The sequence below is a fragment of the Panthera uncia genome, chromosome X, assembly GCF_023721935.1.
Source record: "Panthera uncia isolate 11264 chromosome X, Puncia_PCG_1.0, whole genome shotgun sequence".
Taxonomy (NCBI): domain Eukaryota; kingdom Metazoa; phylum Chordata; class Mammalia; order Carnivora; family Felidae; genus Panthera; species Panthera uncia.
In genome coordinates, this window is record NC_064817.1 from 40933104 (window position 1) to 40955465 (window position 22362).

General features: G+C 48.4%; 1 protein-coding gene across 1 annotated transcript; it reads left to right on the forward strand.

The window, feature by feature from the left end:
• Positions 1–2157: 2157 nt before the first annotated feature.
• PPP1R3F (protein phosphatase 1 regulatory subunit 3F) lies at positions 2158–19864 on the forward strand. Its single transcript, XM_049643843.1, has 4 exons — positions 2158–3228; positions 12752–12807; positions 13249–13328; positions 16404–19864. Exons 1-4 carry the CDS (start codon positions 2222–2224, stop codon positions 17697–17699), a joined length of 2439 nt encoding a protein of 812 aa, XP_049499800.1. The 5' UTR covers positions 2158–2221; the 3' UTR covers positions 17700–19864.
• The last annotated feature ends 2498 nt before the right edge of the window (positions 19865–22362 follow it).

Consider the following 22362-nt stretch of genomic DNA (forward strand, 5'->3'; position numbering starts at 1 on the left):
CAGTGTGGTTAGAGTGGTGTGAGCAAGAGGAAGATGGTTTGGAGGTGAGGTCAGAGAGGGGACTTCGGGGTTAGACCATGCAGGACCTTGTAGCTCGTGGTAAGGACTTTGGCTTTTACTCTGAGTAAGGAGGAAGCCACAGGAGGGTTGTGAGTACAGGAGAGACATGAACTGCTTTAGGATTTAACAGGATCTCTGACTGCTGAGTGTAGAACAGACTGTAGGAGTGAAGGTGGAAGCAGAGGCACCAGAGACGAGGAGACTACTGTAATAGTCCAGTGACTGATGATGGTGCTGGCAGTGGAGAGGGTGGATCTGGGAAATATTTTGAATGGAGGGCTGACAGAATTTGTTGAAGGGCAAGAGTCCTGGGGCCAGTCTAGGACACAGATAATACCCTAACAAGAAGTCAGGAAAAAAAATTCTATCTTGTGTAAGCCCCTATTCTTTTGTGATTGTTTTCCTGTTACTTGCAACTGAACATATTCCTTCCTGATCCATGACCTCACCCTGGACACTGAGACTTGAGAAAGGGAGGTGATTAGGGGGGTAACCTTCTCCTTCCTAGGGATGCTGTAAGTCAGAACCTTGCATACAGTAGGTGTTCAGAAAACCCTCCCAGGATGGAGGGGGAAAGTATGAATGGCTCAGTGGGCAAAAGCTACATTTCAGTTTAAGGCAGGACCTTAAAGGGAGAGAGAAAGGATGAGGAAGCAGAAGGAGCAGTGCTTGTGGAAGAGGGAACAGCAGAGCAGAGATGGGGGACAGAAAGAGGGAAGTGAGGCCACTTTGGGGTGTGGAGTGCGAGACAAGAAAGATGGGACTTTGGTTTGTGATTACATTAGTTGATGTCTGCCAACATGTCCAGCAACCAACTCCTGGTGGCATGCAGTCAGGCTCAGTGTTTTGCTGAGCTCAAGTTAGAAAAAGCTCATTTTCCAGAAAAGGTCAACTTCTCATTTGGCCATTCATTCAACAATGGTGCCAAGTCCTGGAGAATGCTGAGGGTGACAATCAAGGACATTCTTGGCTAGTGGCACTGCTCAAACAAAGGTTCCATGCTGGGCAGGGAAGACCCAGTAACTGTGACAGCCGAGTCCGTTTTGCTTTCTTAAACCTCACACTAGGGAGCAGTCTAGGGCATTCATAGCCCTGGGGCAATGAGAAGTCACGAAGGGCTAAGGAGAAGGTAAATCCAACCACAAGACGAACACTCTCCCTAATGGCTGCGTGCATTCTACGGATCTGTGGCCCAAGCACCCTACAGCCCAGACTGTCTACGCACCGTCCCCTCCTCTGGCCTCCTTATTATTGGCTGTTCATCCCCTCCTTCACACAACCTACAACATCCCGGTTGGCTCTGCTCTTTCTCGTCCCGCCTCCGAGTCCTGCGGTCCCGCTACGCTTTCTAGCCTTGGCATTGGTTTATTTCATGCTAGCACCGCCCTTTGAGGGCTTAACTGCCTTCAGTCTGGCTCTCTCATTGGCTATCCGCCATCAATATCTTCCTGGCTCCCGCCTCCATGGTCCACTTCTATTGGGCCTGCCTCTCCAGTCCCGCCTCCGAGGCCGCTCTAACACCGCCCCTTGGTCTCTTTCTAGCCTTTGCATTAGCTAGTTCAGCCCTGGCATCGCCTCCTGAAGGTATAGTGCAAGCTCACAAGACTCCCCATTGGCTCGCTGTAGCTATTATCTTATCGTCATCTCCTTTACGCAACAGGCGCATGGCTCCCCATTGGCTATTTGCAGTTTCTGTCTTCGCGTCCCATCGCCTACGCAACTAAGGGATTTCCTACTTTTCGGGCCTCTCCATTCGCTCCCCATTGCCCCCATCGCCTGTAATCATTCCATTTTCCCCGTCGCCCACATGCCGCTCCCGCTCCTCCACTACCTCTCCTACTTTTGCTCTTTTCATCCCGGGCCTCGCACCACACCTATTTAGCTTCCCCCTCCATTGATTCCCCGACCATCCCGCCTCCTGCACCGCCCACTCTCGGGCATTCTCATTGGCTGCGTGCTTCTCCTGCACTTGAGTCACCGCTACGTCATCCGGGCGCGGCTCCCCATTGGCTCTCTGCTATACCTGTCTCCATCTCGCCGCCTACGCCCCCCGTGAGCCGTAACCCCCCCGCGCTGGCCTTCCCATTGGCTGCCCGCCCCTCCAGGCCCTGCCCCCGCCGGTCCCGCCACCCGTGCCGTCGGTGCCGCCGCCGCCGCCGATATGGCGCGCCCGGCCCCTGTGGAGCCCCCGCTGCGGCATCCCGCGCCCCCCTCGCCGGCTGCGGGCGAGCCCCGCACCTCAGTTGAGGCAGCGGTGGCCCCGCGGAGAGTGCTGTTCGCCGACGAGGCCCTGGGGCTGCCGCTGGCGCAGCTGCGCCGCTACCGGCCGTGGGGCGGGCCCGGGGCGGGCAAGATGGCGGCGGCGGCCGGGCAAGATGGCGACGGCGGCGGGGCTGACGAGGACGACGATGGCGAGGATGGGGATGAAGGGGAGGAGGAAGAGGAAGCTTGCCCTGAGCCCTCGCCGCTGTGCCCCGTCCCCGCTGGCGGGGGGTTTTACCTGGTGCCCACATTTTCGCTGCCGCCTGCGCCGGGCCGTCTGGAGCGCTTGGGGCGCGTCATGGTGGAGCTGGAGGCGCTGCTGCCGCCTCCTGGAGCGGTCCCCGGGGGTGCCGGGGTGTGGGTGCCTGGGGGACGCCCGCCGGTGCTGCGCGGGTTGGTACGTGTGCTGAACCGCTCCTTCGAGAAGGCGGTGCACGTGCGGGCCTCACACGACGGCTGGGCTTCCTTCTGCGACCATCCAGCGCGCTACGTCCCGCGCAGCCCACCGGGGGCAGGAGCGGGAGGACCAGGAGCAGGAGATCCCATCCTGGATCCCGGCCTGGGCCTGGGCTTGGGCCCTGGCCAGGCGTCCGCCTCCTCGCCCGACGATGGCGGCCGCACTGACCGCTTTGCCTTCCAGCTGCCCTTTGCTGAGGGCGCGGGCGATGGGGCGCGCCTGGACTTCGTGGTGCGCTATGAGACCCCCGAGGGCACTTTCTGGGCCAACAACCACGGCCGCAACTACACAGTCCTGCTCCGGATCGCACCCGCTCCCACACCCACTGATGCTGAAGGGCTGCCCCAGCAGCAGCAGCTGCAGCAGCTGGAGCCACAGCCCGAGTGCCAGGGTCCCGTGGAGGCTGAGGCCAGGCAGCTGAAGAGCTGCATGAAGCCGGTGAGGCGCAGGTAATGTCTGCCAGCGCCACCTCCGCCAACACAAGGCTGTGTCTGGGATGGAGGACGAGCATCCCGACCCAGGAACCCTGCAGGCCTGCTCTCCAGGACAGGGAGGAGGGCGCATTCAGTCAGCTAGTCAAAGAGTAATAGAGGCCAAACATATGCTAGGCTCTGTTTTAATTACTGGGGTTTCATTCATTCATTTATTGAATTCCACTGTAAAGCCCTGAACAAGACAGACCTCTTCCCTGCCCTCAAGGATCATACAGGCTCCTATTGGAGACGGTTTGAAGAAAAACAGGCCAGCAGATAAGATACATAGGGATAAGATTAGTTGCTGAGAGGAAAGCGAAAAAAGGGGATAGTTTGGAGGGAATAGCTGCTTTAGAGTGTTCAGGGAAGGCCTTTAAGGAGGTGAGTCTTTGATGATCATAAGAAGAGTCATGCACAGATATGGAGTGGAGGGGAGAAAGTTTGTAGAAAAGGGAACTGGGAGAACTTTTCCAAGGAGTTGCCATTTCAACTGAGTCCTGAATGATAAAAGAGGAGTGGTTATGCACACATATGGGAGCAAGGGTGTTCCCAGGCAGAGGGAACAGTGAGTACAAAGGTCCTGAGTGAGAGTGAGCTTGGCATGAATGATGAGCAGTGTGTGGGAGTGGACAGAACTTCAGTGACATGGTAGTGTGCACCAAGGGCCTTGCCAGTGGGGACAGGGAATCTGATCCCCATTTGACAGAGCAGCAAACCAGGGACCCAGAGGGAGAAACTGGTTGAGGAAGTGATGGCGCCTGGCTTTTCCAGTTCCACCACCACTGACCTTGAAGCCTGTGCATCTCTTTACTGTTAAGTTCTAATCTAGTGTAAGGCCTCCTGCAGGATTGAGGGGCTGAGTCCATGCTCTCCCAGGGAGGCAGTGGCTCTGGCAGAGGCAGAACCAGGTGGGCCTGGACTTGAAGCTCTCCTCCTTCGTTTTTGCCTGTGGCCATTCAGAGCCTGGGAGAAGGAACCAGTTAATCCCAGGAGGCCCTGATAGGAGACTAGGTTTTCTCAATCAAACTAAGAGTTCTTTGAGGGTAGCAGCTAGGCCTGATTCTTTGGAGGGGGTCACCTGAGTCTAGCCTGGGGTAAGTAGTTTCTGTGCACCTGTGGGAAGTGCATACATTTCCCTGCTTCTGGGAGGACTGGAAATGGGGATGGGAAAATGCGTTTGGGACCTTGTATATGCTTGATCAGAAGCCTCTGGTTGCAGCAAGATGTTTGTGGTCCTGGCAAGGCCTTAGGCTGTGAGTGAGTGGTTCAGAAAGGTCTAGCTTGGGGCTGGTGGGCAGATGTGTCTGGGTATGTGAGCAAGCAGGCAAGCACCCACTTACTGACCTGTGAGCTCCATAGTAACCTGAGACTTAGTTTAAAGGGGGCAGGCAGCATGCCTTTCCTTACAGTGTTAAGAGGGTGGATTCTGACATCAGAGTGCTTCGGTTCAAATTGCAGCCCTGCCATCTGTTGGCATTGTGAGCTTGGCTAACTCATTTGACTGCACTGTGCCTCAATACCCTCATCTGGAAAACAGATAATTATAACCCCTACTTCACAGGAGATGAGTAAAAGCCCTCGGAACTGAACGTGGCTCATAGTCGTGCCAGGAAGTGTTAGGTAGTGTTTATATTTGTATTTAGGGAATCACACGTACAGTTCTTTGGATACCCCTCCCAAATGCTGCTCTGCCTGTCACCTGCTGTGTGGCCTTGCCTCAGTTTCTTCATCTGTAAGCCTCAGTTTTCTCATCTGCTAAAGGGGAATGACAGTCACTTTGGTTGGATTGGATGCAGTGAACATGGGCAAGGTACTGAAGTGCGGTGGTAGCTGTGAAAGATAACAGTGGCCAGCATTTACTGATCTCTGCGCTGAGAGCTTCAAGTCTGTTCCCTCCTGAGCCCTGCTGTGCATGCTGTGTGGTATAGGTGCTATGATTATGCACGTTTAAGAAAGGAGACTGAGGTAGCTCAGGGAGGTGAGCCAGCTTGCTCAAGTCCACTCAGCTAGTGAGTGACAGGACCAGGGAGGACATGCTGGGGGCATTTTTTTTTTCTACTCTGGAAGGTCTGACCAGGTTGAGGGAAAATTCTGCATTTCACTCCCAGTGTTCCCAGCAGGTCATGCTTTCCTTTTAACTGTTCTCTCTGTCCCTGCCTCTGTCTCTGTCTCTCTTTCTCTCTCTGTCTCTCTCTCTCTTTGATTTTTTGAGGCATACCTATACAAGGCATACTGCTCTTAAGTGTAGGGTTCAGTGGATTTTTACGTATGCATGTTCTTGTGTAGAGATCACCCAGATCAAGGTTTCGAGTGGTTCCAGTGCCCCAGAATCATCTTCATTTCTGTCATTTCCTAAGTTGTCTTCCCAGGTGGCTGTCATGGGAGCCCTGTCTGTAAGATGCAGCAGTTTGGGTAACAGTTTGGTCATCTTGGAGTGTAAGAGGAAGAGAACAGAGAAATCAAAAGCTCACAGGGCCAAGGTGGGTGGGGAGGGTGTTTTTCTTTTAAAATACATGGGTGGTTTTAAGGAGAAATTGAAGCAGCCCGTTCAGACAATTGTTTTGGTATCTGGCCCCAGGTCTGTGGTTCCTAACATGACTTGTGATATTATTTTAAGTGGGCAGATGGCTTTTGGATAGCTTCTTTATCTTTTGATCTCAGCTCTTGCAAAGGGGAGGTTGCTGCTCATTGCAAGATCAGCGGTAAGATTTTCTTTGTAGGTCGGTGGCTTCCTTGGCGAGTACATTTCAACTTATTATCATTTTAAAAGCCGTGTGCTTCTGGTGACTTGGAGCGCTGTTGAAGAACAGCTGCCCCCTGCGACCCAGCCCTCTTGGGAAATGGTAGCTTGTAGCCGATCTCAGGGGATAGGCTTAACCTGCAGGCGCCCCACAGTAGAGAGCTCCTAGTTCAGAAGTGTTGGCTACAGGCCCACTGTGTGGTGTGCACCAGGCACAGGGCAAGTCTTGGGTAGCCACTGGGATACAGCTCAGAAACCGAAATGGCCACATTCTTTGGATCGCTGGACCAGGCTTTTGATAACCCTTCGGCTCGGAGATGATCCATCAACAAGCATTTGTTGAGGGCCTACTATGTGCTGGGCACAGTGCTAGGTTCAATCGGGGAAAAAGCTGCAGACTGACGCTAAGATGTCAAAGGGTTTAATGGTAGAACTGGGTGGGAGAGGCAGGTACTGAGGGCTTGTATGAGTCTTGGTGGAGCCGCTGCTCTGTGTTGGGCATTTTGCCGAGGGTTTGCATGCACAGTCCTCATCTAATCCTTTCAAAACATTCCTTGGGAGAGAGACTGTTTTTACCCCTCTTTCCTGGATGAGCAAACTGAGGCTCCCAGAGTCCAGAGTCCTAGGGCTGGGTCAGGAGGAGTCCTCCTGGTGTGCCTTGGCTTAGCACCCTTACGGGTGTCCTATTCCTCTTAAAAATAAAGACCAAGAAAGCTTTAGCATGACCTTCAAGAACCCCCTGCCCTGTCCCGCAGTCTGGCCCACACCGCTACTAGTCTCACACTGTCCTCTGCCTTCTGAGGTCCTGTCACTGCGCTCTTAACAAGGTACCTTACCCCTTCCTGCCTCAGGGCCTTTGCCCTTGCCGTTTCCATCACCAGGAATGTTGGTCCTGTGCTCCTTGTAGTCTCCTCATTTTGATCCTTCAGTTCTAAGAGTACTTCCTCTGGGAAGCCTGTCCATTCCAACATCTTCAGGCCCCAAAGTTGTTATAGCACAGACAGCCAAATAGGCAAGTCCAGCTGGAGAATGTCAGTCACATGGCAGAACAGCTGTATGTTGCCACCAATTTAGGATCATTTCCTACCCTGCCTGGAAGTCCTATTATATTTTTCTGATCCACTCTTGTCTCCACCTTGATGTGACTCAAATGTTCTTTACCTTCAGAATTTACTTCCTGCTTCAAGAAACAGAATGAGGTCATAAGAATGGAACTCCCCACAACTTGCAGCCCCCAAAGCCTGCAAACTAAGTTCCCTCCCTTGTGTTACAGGGGAGGAGGGTACCATTTTCCTCCCCTCAGGCCAGTTCCCCAACTTGTGCCCTGGCTTCTGTTTTCTGCCACTTGCTCCAGAACCTGACCCTTTCCTGGCAGCTTTTCACCACCCTCCTCACTGATCCTCTATTTCAGCCTTTGTACATGCCAGTGTGTCTACTGTCTTAAAAACTTGTCCTTTGACCCTACCCCTGACCCTGCTACTCCCGGCCAGCACCTAATCACCTCCCTCCCCTTCATTGCTGACCCTCCTCTAAAGAGTTGCCTACTCTCTCCTCCATTTGCTTCAGCCCCCCACATCTACCAGATTCCATAGGTGGTTTTTGGCTTTCTTTTTGAAGTGGTTGAGCACTCCTACTTAAAACACTGTCTTCCTTTGCCTTGGGACCACGCTCTGCTGCTTTTCCTCTTAACTTTCTGGCCCTTCTCCTTGCTCTTTCCTTCAGCCTCACATAGCCAAACTCCATGTCTCCACTTGGCTGATGTCCCAAAGGTGCCTCCCTTGTTTGAGACTGAATCCATCACCTCCCCAATGGTGTTCCTGAGTGGCCTCTCCCCTACCCATCCCTTGCTTATCTTCCTTCTACGCATCCTAAGCCCATCCTGACCCTGGAGTCTAGGCCAGGGCCCTTTGTTCTAGGGCATTCTTCCTTTCCTGAAGGTACTGACCTCAGTTTGTAGTTAGACCTTCATTAGGGGATTACTGGACGACCCTCTCTGCCCTCTTAGACTGTAAGCTCCGTGAGGGGTAGGGACATGGTCTGCTTTTGTTCACCACTGTATTCCTACAGGGCCTGCCACAGTGCCTGGCACTTAAAGGTGCTCAATAAATGTTTGTTGAAAGAATGAGTGTGAGTTATTTTTTTAAATGTCTTCCTCTACATGAAATTGTAAGCTTCCTAGTTGAGTGTGCTCACCATTGTGTCTCCAGGGTCTGTCACTGGGCTGATGTGCAGTGAGACCTCAAATGATTTTTAGGTCCCCCGTTGCTGAATGGATGGGGACCCAACTTGCTATCTGAGTTTGTAGTCTTAGGGGAAACTAGAACAATTACAGTTGAAACAGGACAGGCCAAGGGCCATCTTAGTTGTTTGGAAAGTGAGGGTTTAGTGAGAAAGTGATCATCTTTGACTCCACAGGAAATTGGTAGGCCATCATGGTTAAGGAAGTGGACTGAGGCCACACACTATAGAAGTGGAGGAGCCGGGATCTGAGCTAGGGTGGTCCCGCTCTAGTTCTCCAGTTCTTAACTGCTGTACCAGGCCGGGTGGTGCGTCTTACCAGCCGGGCATTGCTGGGCAAGTTGCTTTCCTTTTCAGAGCCTCAGTTTCCCTTGGTGGAAATTTGGAGGGGATTACTGTTTGTTAGCACTTCATAAGCAATTTCCCACTATTTTCTTAATCCACCCAGCAGCCCTCTGAGGTAGGTATTACCATTATACCTTCTTCGCAGATGAGGAAACTGAGGCATAGAGAGGTTATATAACTTGCTCCAGGTCACACAGCTGGTAGGTGGCAGAGCTGAGGCTATTCAAAATTACATGTCCTGACTCCTTACTGAGATGGGAAATCCATTTCCTGGGTTCCAACAAATATTAAAGAAAAAGAACTAGCATAGGAAATAATCAGTGTGCATCACAACATGTAGTGAAGGTAAGTGTTTCATTCAAAGAACAACTGTTTTTCAGTTCTGTGTAAGTATGTATATTCACACATGTATGGGTGTTGCTGGGTTACAATGTAAAATGTATTTCTTATTGTGGGTCACGGCCAAATGAATAAAGTCATTGCTGTAAAAGAAGCTCATAGCACAGATAAACAGCTCTCCCTCCACCCTGCTGGATGGGCTGTTAAGTCCCAGGGTTGACACCAGCACACAGTGTGGCTGGGGAAGGCAGAGCGGTGCCCCACATAATATGGTGGCTTTCACAGCCGCTTCAAACCCTGTTCTTTTCAGAAAGCAGATGGCTTGGAACCGGAATTCCAAGTATTGGAGGGCAGGTTTCTGAAGCCACCCGACCCCTGGAGAGTCAGCGTTCTCTTCTAGTTGACTGCATGGGAGCTGGGGTCTGCTGACTTTCCCTCTGGGTGTCAGCTCATGACCCACTTTGGGCTGGCCAAGTTCTTTGAAAACAGCGTTGGGGTGCTCACGGAGGACTCGGGGCGGTGCTGGCAGAGATGTGACTGCTCATTGAAAGTCTGCTTTGCTCCTCTCCTTTGGGGGTTGTCAGTCCTCTCTTGCTCTCTGCCTCTGGCAATGCACTTTTTTTTTGGTTGTGTCTCTGCTGGCCCAGGCTGGGGCCAATGGCACCTCTTTCTGAAATCTCACCTTCTGGTCTCCCCGGGTGCCATCTGAGGTGAGTGGTCACCGAGTTTCCTGACTGCAGGAGGAATTTTCACCCCCAGGAGGCTGGCACGCAGGCCCGGCGTGGCTCCTTCTAGGCTGTGCTGTATTGACTAGTTCTCGAGAACACCCAAAGGATGCATCCCAAGGGGTTCCCAGGCCTTTCCCCGGCCCGCTACTGCCCACTGCCCTTGAGCAGATACCACGTGGCATTTGTGGGGCTAGTGCCAAAAGAGCAGGTTTCCTTCTCGAAAATTAGCAAGCACCCTGGAGGTACAGTTTTGTTCTTAATCTCCTCCCTCCCCATTTTTCTGAGAAGCCCTCTTCTCTGTTACTGATCAATGAGTCAGTACACACTTGTACTCCATTTCTCTTACTATCCTCCTTTTGATTAAAGTCATAGCTGCCCCTGAATGTTTACTGTGAAAGACAGTTCAAAGATACTTAGTTTCTTTTTTTTTTTTTTTTTGTTTCAGCCCACAGTTTCAAACACTGTCTTCAAAATGGAGCCCTCTTTGGATTGTTATCAGCGTGGTGTGTAGTTAGTGGGTGTAGAGACATGGTTCCTTGAGCCTCAGTTTCCGCATTTGTAAAAAGGGAAGGGTGTTGCTTTGAAGGATAGATGTGACGGTTTTCAAATGACTTGGTGTATCAATGAAAAGGGCCCACGTTGGAGGAGATGAACAATAAAAGCTTGTGCCTTCTGCTTTCATGTCTCTGACTTCAGAGGTAGGGAGAGTGACCTATGTACTTCTGCTGACTTTGTGCATCTTGGGATCGGCTGAATTGCTTGACCTGATTTTTGGATGTTCCCCCTCTTCTCACGCTCCTCAGCTGCGGAAGAGATGCTCTGGGGGCTGAGGGATTTGTTTTGTATTTGTTTTTCTTCTCTCTCTTCTCCCTTCAACTGAACTGTGGAGCTCTTTCTTTTCCTCCTGCTTTTCTCTCTCACATACATCTAGGACCCCGGAGTGGTATTTAGAAGCCTGGTTGCTGTGCATGTCAGCACTGGGCCACATGACAGGGGACAGCTTGCCTGGTCCTGCCCCTGGGAGGGAGAGCTGCCCCTCTGTGTGTCTGTGGGTCTTCTTGAAGAGGCTTGCTTTAGAAGATCCTAGGAAGATGACATTTTATCTAATGGAGGACGATGCCAGCAAGTCAGTAGAAATTGTGTTAGGCCACAAGTCCAAAGACATGGATTTTAAACTTACTGGGGGGACTGGTGTAGGACCAAGCTGGTTTGTTCCAAATCCCCCCTTTTTTTTATCTGTGATGCTCAGGCGTTAGTGGCTGGGCTTCCAGAGTCACTCGCTCCAGGGCCTTGTAATATTCAGATTCAAATGCTTTTGGTGGGATGCATGAGCCATAGTCCATGGAGAAAGACAGATGGTTCCTTCTGGAGCTTCCAGACTCTAGATCCATGTACCTGGTTCAGATTTCCTCCCTGAGGCATCTTTCAGCCACTTCTGTGTCTGGTGGTCTCCTAGCCACATGTCCCAAGATGGCAGGGAAACTGGGAATGAATATATGGGCAAAAAACAGGTTCAAAGAAAAGCCTGAATGAAAGAAGAGGGAGAGATCTTGTCTATTATTGCTACCCCCATCTACTTCTGGAAAGGATCAGAGATGGGGTTGAGGTAAGACCCCAGTTTCCCTCGTCCAGGAAGTAGCAGTTGGTTGATCAAGAGCACAGATTTAGACATAGGAGCTGGAAGGCTTAGGTTTCAATCCTCGCGGCATGACCTTGAGCCGTTTACTTGGCTTTCTGCTTCATCATCTGTGAGGTGAAGATAATACTGCCTACTTCAGAGGATTAAAAGTACCTACCTCAGGATTGCTGTGAGGATTAAATTAACGTATGTGAAGCACACAGAACAGTGCCTCACATCATAGTAAGTATTATATTCAGGTCAGTTAGTGGTACTTGGTTTTTGTGAGGTCACTGATTGTTTTCAAAAAGTTGCAACCATCTGCAGAAATGTCAACATCATCATATTACCTTTTAGAAGAAAAAGGTCGGAGCCATTGCCTCAGCTCCTCTCCGTCCCTGCACATGTTTTTGTTAATGCTTCCCTCTCATTTGCCTTAATGTATAAACATTTGATACTCATTTCTGAGAATGAGAACAGTGATTTCTCTGTGATCCCTGTAACCCACCCCCACCCCCCTGGCAGAGGCTGGCTGAAATACACTTAGCTTATGCCACTTAGACCTCGGGCCTGACTTGCCTGGTGGAGGAGGACCAACACTAGTAGATATCTATAGTTGATCCACCCCTGCTCTGTGCCAGGCCCTGGTGTCTGGCTTGATGTCTTCATTTCTCTTGACTGCCCTGTGCCTGGTGTGCACATCCTGGCTCTCCTGTGCTCTGTTTTAAGGTGAGGAGGTTAAGGCTCTGAGAGGTTAAGTGGCCTGTGAGGCTGACATGGTGATGGGTGGAGGGTTGGTGGAGGGACCCGGGCCTTTGTGAGCCTGGGTTACTTCCTTTTTCTGCTGGCCTCCATCCTGTTCTCCAGTTGCTTCCTTTCTCCCCTCTGCTGCTTTCCGAGTCCTACAGTCTTCACCTGCCCTTTCTTGGAAAAAGTGGGTTCCTTTACAACTGGGAATATACCCTACAGAAACGATCCAACATGTTCATAAAGCTATGCCCAACAATGTCTGCTGTAGCCTGCTTTGTGAAAGCAAAACGAAGGAAACAAGTTAGTAGCTCAGTAGGATGGGAATGGGTACATACATTATGGTGAGCCTATATGATGGTAAACAGCCATTGCAAACGTTTGCAAAAGTGTATTAGTGATGCTTATTACTGCTAAATGGACAAAGCCAGCTGTGAAATTATGTCTGCAGAATCTAAGGGATTTCGTTGACTCTGCAATGAAATTTTCCAAAATGGTAATCGCAGTTGCCTTTGGCTGATGTGTGACTCTTTCCTTGATTCTTTCTGCTTTCCTGTGTTTCATAAAACTTCTAGAGTGAGCACGTAGGGCTTTTCTAATCAGGGGATAAAAAGAGGTGGCAGAAGGGAAAACAGCCACTGTCACGTGAGGGTGGGCCACCACAGAGGCTCAGAAGGTGCCAGTGGGTGGCAGGACTGGCCTCTGGGGACATCAGATCCATGCATTCTCCCTTTTGTCCCACAGGCCTAATGAGGAAGAGCTGAGGATGAAGAACACCGATGATAACCCCCCTGCTGTGGGTAAGCAATTGGCAGGCTGTGGGGGTTTTAGCCATTTCTTTCTTTTTGAAACATTTTTAAATGTTTACTTTTTGAGAGAGAGAGAGAGTATGAGCGGGGGAGGGCCAGAGAGAGAGGGAGACACAGAATCCGAAGCAGGCTCCAGGCTCCGAGCTGTCAGCACAGAGTCTGCCGTGGGGCTCGAACCCATGGACCATGAAATCGTGACCTGAGCCAAAATCGGACGCTCAAGGGACTGAGCCACTCAGGCGCCCCTACCATTTCTTTCTTTCTCCCTGTTTTCTTTCTTACAAATTAAGAGGTGCTCTCTGCCTTAGACTAGCACAGAAAGCTTCAGAGGCAAAACTGCCAAGTGGCCAAAAGACCAGATTTACTTAACTAAACCGGGCCTGCTCGGACACCTGCCTCACCCCAATGCTGCCCTTCTCTTATCTCCAACAGAACGCCCTAATGTCCAGGAGTCACTGGGTCCCCTGGTGGCCCCCACCCCTCTCCGTCCATGGCCTCAGATGACACTTCAGGTAAGTAGGCTCTGGCAGCCTGTGGATGGACAGCCCAATGGGAGACTGGGTGGTGGGGACTGACTTGCTCTAGGTCTATCCTAGGTCGGAGGGAGTCCCCCCTTGCAAATCAGAACCTGATGGCGGAGGAGTAGGGTGCAGTTATTCACTTGAACTTATAGAAATGTCATTTGTTAATTTAGCAAATATTTATTGACTGCTTGCTCTGTGCCAAGCAGTTATGGATGCTGGGAATATGGTAGTGACCAAAAACGCTGTCTTCATGGGGCTTACTAGCATTTTAGTGGAGTGAGACATGACAAAACAAAATAATAGTTAAAATATATGGCATTTTATTTTATTTTATTTTTTAGAAGGTTAAAAATTCTTTTAGAGAGCAAGAATGGAGGAGAGGGGCAGAGGGAGACAGAGAGAGAGAGAGAGAGAGAGAGAGAGAGAGAGAGAGAGAGAAAGAGAGAATCTTAAGCAGGCTCCATGCTCAGCACAGAGCCCGATGTGGGGGCCAATCCCATGACCCTGGGATCATGACCTGAACCAAAATCAAGAGTCAGATGCTCAACCCACTGAGCCACCCAGGTGCCCCAAAATGTGGGGTATTTTAGATGATGATGAGTGCTAAGGAAAAAAAAATTAAGGGATGGGTGGGGAGTGTGTGTGTGTGTGTGTGTGTGTGTGTGTGTGTATGGTATGTGCACGGGTGAGACACAGCCACACACACATGGGTGGAGGGAAGTTTTGTGAGTTTAGATCCAGTGGCCAGGGGAGTCCTTAGTGGTGAGATTTGAGCAAAGATCTGGAGAGGGTGAAAGTGAGCCATGCAGATAACTAGGGGAAGAACATCCCGGGCAGGTGCGAAGTCCCCTGGCAGGGCCATGACGAATGTGTGTGAGGAACAGCAAGGAGCAGTGGCCAGGAGGGGGGAGCAGCAGGGGGTGAGGTCAGACAGGGGGTGGGGGACAGATTGTGTAGGGTGTCATGGGCCATGGAGAGAGCTCTGATTTTACTCTGAGTGATGGAAGAGCCACAGAAAGGTCGTGAGCAGAGGAGGGCCATGATCTAACAGGATTTAACAGGCTCCCTCTGGCTGCTGTGAGGGAAATAGGCTGTAAGGGTGAGGGCAGGAGCAGGGGGACGGTGAGGGGGAGGCTACTGCAGTGATCCAGGCAAGCGGTGCGGTGCTGGCAGGGATATATAGAGAGAGATTCTGGAGATGTATGTTACTGTGTATGTGTATGTGTGTTTTAACTTTTTAGTACAAAGATTTTCAAACATACAGAGAAGTAAAGAGACTAGTATAATGAACACACATACATTCATCACCCAGGTTCAACAAATTTCAGCACTTGTCCATTCCTACTTTTTCCTTACTCCCTCTCCCCCATTTCCTATGGAATTATTTTGGAAAAAAAATCCAGGCATTATCTTATCCATAAAGACTTCAGTTTGTATCTCAGAAAATTAAGCACTCATAAAAAAACCACATACACTTGATGCAACATCATGCCTCAGGAAGTTAACAGTCAATCTTTAGTATCATGAAATATTTGATCAGTGTTCAAATTTCCTTATCTCATAGGCATTGTGAGACCCAAACCAGGTCAACACATTGCATTTAGTTGATGAGTCTTTTTAGATTTTTAAATCTCCCCCACTTTTTCTGGCAATTTGTTTGTTGAAGAAACCTTGTTTGTCCTTTAGAGTTTCCCACAGTCTGGTTTTGGCTGATTGTATTCATGTGGAAACACCTTTCTTATTCTATTAATATATTAATTCCATTTAATTGGTATGCTCTATTAAATTGAATTAATTTATTTAACTATCAATTTTGTTCAATTGATTTATTAAATATAATCTATTATTATTAAACTAATTTAACTAGAATGGGGCTCTATTGAATTCTCTTATTCCCATTTCATTTATTAACTGGAATTCCTCTCTAAAAAAAAACTTTCTTGTATCAGCCATTTGGCTACCTTGAGGGTATATAGTTTATGCTGAAAAAGCTGTATAAATACTTAATTTTTTCCCTTTTGTTTACCAGTTTTCAGAAGTAATGAACTTCTCCAAGGGTGACCAATTAAAGGATTTTTGGTTTTGGGGTATTATTAACTCATGAATTTTAAACATATTTAATAAGTTTCAATCCATTGCATTTATTTGTTTTGATGCTTGAATTGAACTATCTCTGGTCAGTGTGAACTTACTTACATTGGTTCCAGATTCCTTGTGAACCCACTCCCCATCCTTCTTTGAATACTTCCTTACACGGTGGAATGACAGTATGGCCTAGACTCATCTTGGGCTTTCCCTGCCTCACACCTGAAAGCAGCCATTTATTTAAAAAAGCTCTGGTTCCTTTTAGTGGAGAATGGTATTTAGAAATCAAGATCTGGGTGCTAGATGTTTTTGTTGCTGCTAGATTGGTCATTGTTGCTAGGCCTTGTCAAAATAAATTTGTTTTAATTATTTTTTTAACATTTATTCAGTTTTGAGAGACAGAGAGCACAAGCAGGGGAGGGGCGGGGGGGGGCAGAGCATGAGTGGGGGAGGGGCAAAGAGAGAGGGAGACATAGAATCCGAAGCGGGCTCCAGGCTCTGAGCTGTCAGCACAGAGCCCGACGTGGGGCTCAAACCCACGAACCGCAAGATCATGACCTGAGCCAAAGTCGGACGCTTAACCGACTGAGCCACCCAGGTGCCCCAAAATAAATTTGCTTTAAAAGAGAAAACACATGAACACATATGGATATTCTAGATATGTTTTGGACACCAACCAACAATATTTACTGACAGCCATTCACCAAACATTGGTGCTCACGGAATTCCTTAGCTTTATGATCTGCAAGAAGCCCCCTTTTCCTACATCTGATTGTGTTATTTTAATACAGATGACATAGTCTTTCGAGTTTGGAGAATTATAGAGGGCTCCTTAAGGAGTGTTTATTTGGAAACACCTGTGGGGCTGGGTGTGGGCTGTCACCAGCTCTCACTGTCTCTGCTTGTCCCAACCCCTCCTCTACTTCTTTCCTTTCCCTTTCTCTCCCCTCCTGCCCTGCCCCCTCCCAATGGCTCTAGGTTCCTGAAGTTACAGTGACTGGCAAACCCCCAGAGGAAGGTGACGTTCCTAGAAGCAATCCGCCCTTGGCTTTCACAGAGGTCCCCCAGGCACCAGTCATCAGGATTCTCCCCTCTTCCTCTCACTCTGGCCTGGGTGGCTTCCCCAGGGACCAGGCCTCAGGGCCCGATGCAAGTGAGGGGGCAGCCGGGCCTCTCCTGGAACCCAGCCAGCAACAGGTGGAGGCCACGTGGGAAGTATCGAGAGAGAATGGAGGGGGCCGAAAGGACTCTGTCGTGGGGGCCATTATGGATGAACCCCCTGGGGGTCTGGAGGTCGTGAGTGGGTTGGAGGAGCTGCTTGGCGAGGACACCATTGACCAAGAGCTGGAGCAGCTCTACCTGTCTCACCTGAGCCGCCTGCGGGCTGCTGTGGCTGCAGGTGGGATAGGAGGTGGTGGGGAGGGCCCCACAGATGGGGGGGTGTCCCCCAGCCATCCCCTGGGCATACTCACGGACCGCGACCTGATCTTGAAGTGGCCTGGCCCTGAGCGGGCTCTGAACAGTGCCCTGGCTGAGGAGATCACACTGCACTATGCCCGGCTGGGGCGTGGTGTGGAGCTTATCAAGGACACTGAGGATCCTGATGAGGAGGGGGAGGGTGAAGAGGGGCTTTCCATTATACCCTCCAGTCCAGAAGGGGATACCCCCAAGGAATCACCTCCGGAAATCCTCTCTGGGGCCCATTCTGTGGTAGCCACTATGGGAGATGTGTGGCTCCCGTGGGCAGAGGGCTCGGGATGTGACAGCACCGTGGTTCTGGGTACAGAGGGTCAGTTCGCTGGGGCTCCAGAAAAGGGGTTGGGCAAGGACACTGATTCTTTGCACATGAATAAGGTGACAGCTGGGGTGACTAGGTCCCTGGGTGGGAAAGAAGGCCGCAAGGAGTTTACCACTGAGTGGGCAGGCAGCCTCGTTCCTATATCTGGCAAGGAACCAGCTGCCCCAGCCCTATGGAGGCAAGGTCTCACCAACCTTAGTCCCTCGGGGGCTGAAGTCTGCCCTTCCAGTTTGGCCAGGCCCCATGTGAGCTCCCAGGATGAAAAGGGTTCAGGCCCAAGCCTTGAGCCCCTAAAGAGGTCACCCACCTTAGCAACTCCTGCAGAATGTGTGTGTGTATTGCCTCCCCAGCTCTGGGGGCCCTTGACCCAGACTCTGGGGGTCCTGGCTGGGTTGGTAGTTGTCCCTGTGGCTCTGAACAGTGGTATGTCCCTGCTGGTGCTTGCACTGTGCCTCTCTCTGGCCTGGTTCTCGTAGGAGCTGCTTGTGGGGAGCAGCAGTAGCAGGCATTCCCCTCTCTGGGATCTGGGGAGAGGCAGTCCCTGCACCACCCCCAGGGGCTTCAGATGGTACATGTGGCCTATATAGTGAGGGGTCTTTTGCTTCTGAGGATGCCCTACTGAAGAGAGACCTTCCTGTCCCTGAGGTCTTGTTGGCACAGGGCTCCCTGTGGTGACACTAGTGGAGGGGAACAGGGCAAGGTGGATGGTGTGAGATAACTTTCAGAAAGGAACTGGGCATGTCCTCCCTTCCCCCCACCCCCCAAGCCTGTATTTATTTTTGTATAATTCTCTGGATGAGGGAGAGTGGTCGTGAGCTGGTCTTGGGGCACAATTACCCAGAGATATATTTATTAACAGCCAACCTGTGCAACCTGCTGGAGCTTTATTTTTAATTTAATTTATATAGAGTACCTATTATTATATGCCACAATAGAGCTCTATGAGAAATGATGTGTCTTTCTGTGCCGTGTTCTCCTGTTTGGGCCTGAGCGTGTGGGGTGGTCGTGTTCTGTGGGAGGATGAAGGTGGGGAGGGGGGCATGAGACATGGTCATGCCTGTTGCTGCTGCTTCAGTGTATCCTTGAGGATCTGTGTCACCTCACCTCATGGGCCTACTCCGTGTGGTCCAGTGGTCTTGTGGGGGAGGCAGGTCCTTTGGTCTTTTCCATATTCTGCCAGGGAGGGAGGAAGAGTGGTTGCCACATGAGGGTTTGGTGTCAAACACGTAGCTGTGGTCCACCATAGATGTGGGGATACCAGTTTTGAATCAGCCACAGTTTTGAGGTTACCGGGAGAAAAAACAGCCTTTGACACCAGGAGGGAGACCCCTCTCCCCACTCCACCCCCCAAGATTGGGAAGGTCTCAGAAATGTACTGTGAAGAATTCATACTGGAGTTGCTGTCCACAGACATTGCATTTCTAACTTGAAACAGGAAACTCAGAAGCTTTGACAGAAAAGATAGATATATTTACTGCATGCAAATAAAAATCTCTACATAGCAAAATAAAACCATATATTTATTTACCTCCCCTCATAGCAAAATTTTATACCAGCTTTCTTCAGTTCTCTTCCAGGGCCCTGGTGCTTTTCTGAAACAGCTCCAATCAGATTGCTTGTCTGACCACATCAGCAGAAGTGCTGAAGTCACTGGTGATATTCACATTGGTATATCAATGGCCACATCCCAGACTTCATCTTACTTGACCTATTGGCAGCATTTAACACAGTTGGTCATCCCCTCAACCTTGAAAGCCTTCTTTACTTGGTTTCCAGGACAGCACATTTGCCTAGTTTTCCTCTTTCCTCATCGGCCACTCTTCTAGAATAGTGCTTGGCACATAGGAGGTACTCAGTACATACCTACTGAATGAAATAAATGAAGGAACAGATAAATCTATGTGGGGAAATACAGAGACATGGCTAGAGAGCTTAACTGGCCATTCAGTGGTCAAAAGCTCAGTTCCGTTCCACTGACATTGACTGACCGCCTTTGCTCTGGGGACGCAGAGGAAGAATCTCACAGTCTAGTGGGGGAGACAGATACAGAGAAAGGATTTTAGTGCAGTGTGGTTGGTGCATTTGCAGTGATGGGGGTCCCAGGACAGATGCTCAGCCCACTGTGGGGACTCTGGAAACCTTTTTGGAGGGTATGGTGTCTTAACTGAGTTAAAATATGAGAAGGAATACATCAGGTAGTGAAGGGGAAGAGAGGGAAGTCCAGTCAGAAAGAATAGCATTTCAGAGGTCTGGAAGTGGAAAATAGCTACTGAAAACAAATTCAACACCCACTTATTTCACCTGCCTTTCAATGAGGATATTCTGACTTGGTCAAATACCAAATTCCAGACATGTGTCCATCATCTTCCATTGATGTGATAATTTGCTCAATGTCAAAAAAGGCAACTTTATGCCAACTGGATTGAAAAATTAGATTAAATGGACAAATCACTCAAATTACTACAGACCTGTGACTTGCCAAAATTGTCTCGAAAAAGGAAAAGTTGAGCAGTCCTATGACCGTTAAAGGTAATAGAACCTATAGCCCAAAATCTTCTCACATGGAAACTCTGGGTCCAGATGGCTTCCCTGGTGAAATACTCAAGGAACAAATAATTCTGATTTTGCAAAAGCAATTTCAGAGGGCAGAAAGAGGGAGCATTTCTGATACTTTTTATGGGACTGATACAACCTTGATACCAAAACTTGATGAGTGAAAGAATATTACAGATCTCAAGAAAATATACAAATACCTTAAATAACTGCCTGTCTTAGTCTGTTTAGGCCACTGTAACAACATAGTGTAGACTAGGTGGCTAGAAAACAACATTTATTACAGTTTGGGAGGCTGGGAAGTTGAAGATCAAAGCACCTGCAGATTTGGTGTCTGATGAGGACCAACTTCCTGGTTCGTAGATGGCTGTCTTCTAGTGGTGTCCTCACATAGTGAAGGGGCAAGGTTGCCCTCTGCAGTCTCTTTTATAAGGGCACTCATCCCATTCCTGAGGGCTTCACCTTTCATGATCTAATCACCTCCCAACCCCCCCCCCCCACCTCCTAATAACATCACATTGGGAATTAAGTTTCAACATATGACTTGTGAGGGGAAACAGTCATTTAGTCTATAGCACTGCTTATGTCCAATATATTTAAAAAGTATAGTATAGTCAAGTTGGATTTATTCTAAAACTGCAATGTGGTTTAGCATTTGAACTCAATCAGCATAAGTTCTTTCATTAACATATTAAAGGAGAAAAAACACAATAATCTCAATAGATGTAGAGAAAGGGTTAGATAAACTTTGACATCTATTCGTGATTGTAAAAACCTTAGCAAATTAGAATGGATAAGAAAACAAGATTCATCTATATGCTGTTTACAAGAGACCCACTTTAGACCTAAAGACACCTTCAGATTGAAAATAAGGGGATGGAGAACCATCTATCATGCTAATGGTCAACAAAAGAAAGCTGGAGTAGCCATACTTATATCAGATAATTTAGACTTTAAAATAAAGACTGTATCAAGAGATGCAGAAGGGCATTATATCATAATCAAGGGGTCTATAGACCAAGAAGACCTAACAATTGTAAACATTTATGCGCCAAATATGGAAACACCCAAATATATAAATCATCACAAACATAAAGAAACTCATTGATAGTAATACCATAATAGTAGGAGACTTCAACAAACCACTCACAGCAATGGACAGATCATGTAATCAAAAAATCAACAAGGAAACAATGGCTTTGAATGACACACTGGACCAGATGGACTTAACAGATATATTCAGAACATTTCATCCGAAAGCAGCAGAATATACATTCTTCTCCAGTGCACATGGAACGTTCTCCAGAATAGGCCATATACTGGGACACAAATCAGCCCTAAGTAAGTACAAAAAGATCGAGATCATACCGTGTATATTTTCAGACCACAACACTATGAAACTCAAAATCAACCACAAGAAAAAACTTGGAAAGGTAACAAATACTTGGAGACTGAAGAACATCCTACTAAAGAATGAATAGGCTAACCAAGCAGTTAAAGAGGAAATTAAAAAGTATATGGAAGTCAATGAAAATGATAACACCACAACCCAAAACCTCTGGGATACAGCAAAGGCGGTCATAAGAGGAAAGTATATAGCAATCCAGGCCTTCCTAAAGAAGGAAGAAAGATTTCAGATACACAACCTAACCTTACGCCTTAAGGAGCTGGAAAAAGAACAGCAAATAAAACCCAAAACCAGCAGAATACAGGAAATAAAAAAGATCAGAGCACAAATTAATGCTATTTAAACCAAAAATACAGTAGAACAGATAAATGAAACCAGAAGCTGGTTCTTTGAAAGAATTAACAAAATTGATAAACCACTAGCCACTTTGATCAAAAAGAAACAGGAAAGGACCCAAATAAGCAAAATCAAGAATGAAAGAGGAGATCACAACCAAAAGAACAGAAATAAAAACAATAATAAGAGAATATTATGAGCAATTATATGCCAATAAAATGGATACAATCTGGAAGAAATGTACAAATTCCTGGAAACATACACACTACCAAAACTGAAACAGGAAGAAATAGAAAATTTGAACAGATCCATAACCAGTAAGGAAATCGAATTAGTAATCAAAATCTGCCAAAAAACAAGAGTCCAGGGCCAGATGGCTTTCCAGAGGAATTCTACCAAACATTTAAGGAAGAGTTAACACGTATTCTCTTGAAGCTGTTCCAAAAAATAGAAACGGAAGGAAAAATTCTAAACTCTTTCTATGAAGCCAGCATTACCTTGATCCCAAAACCAGACAGAGACACCACTTAAAAGGAAAACTATAGACCAATTTCCCTGATGAACATGGATGCAAAAATCCGCAACAAGATATTAGCCAACCGGCTCCAACAATACATTAAAAAAATTATTCACCACAACCAAGTGGGGTTTATACCTGGGATGCAGGGCTGGTTCAATATCTGCAAAACAATTAACGTGATTCATCACATCAGTAAAAGAAAGGACAAGAACCATATGATCCTCTCAATAGATGCAGAGAAAGCATTTGACAAAATACAGCATCGTTTCTTGATAAAAACCCTCAAGAAAGTAGGGATAGAAGGAGCATACCTCGAGATCAT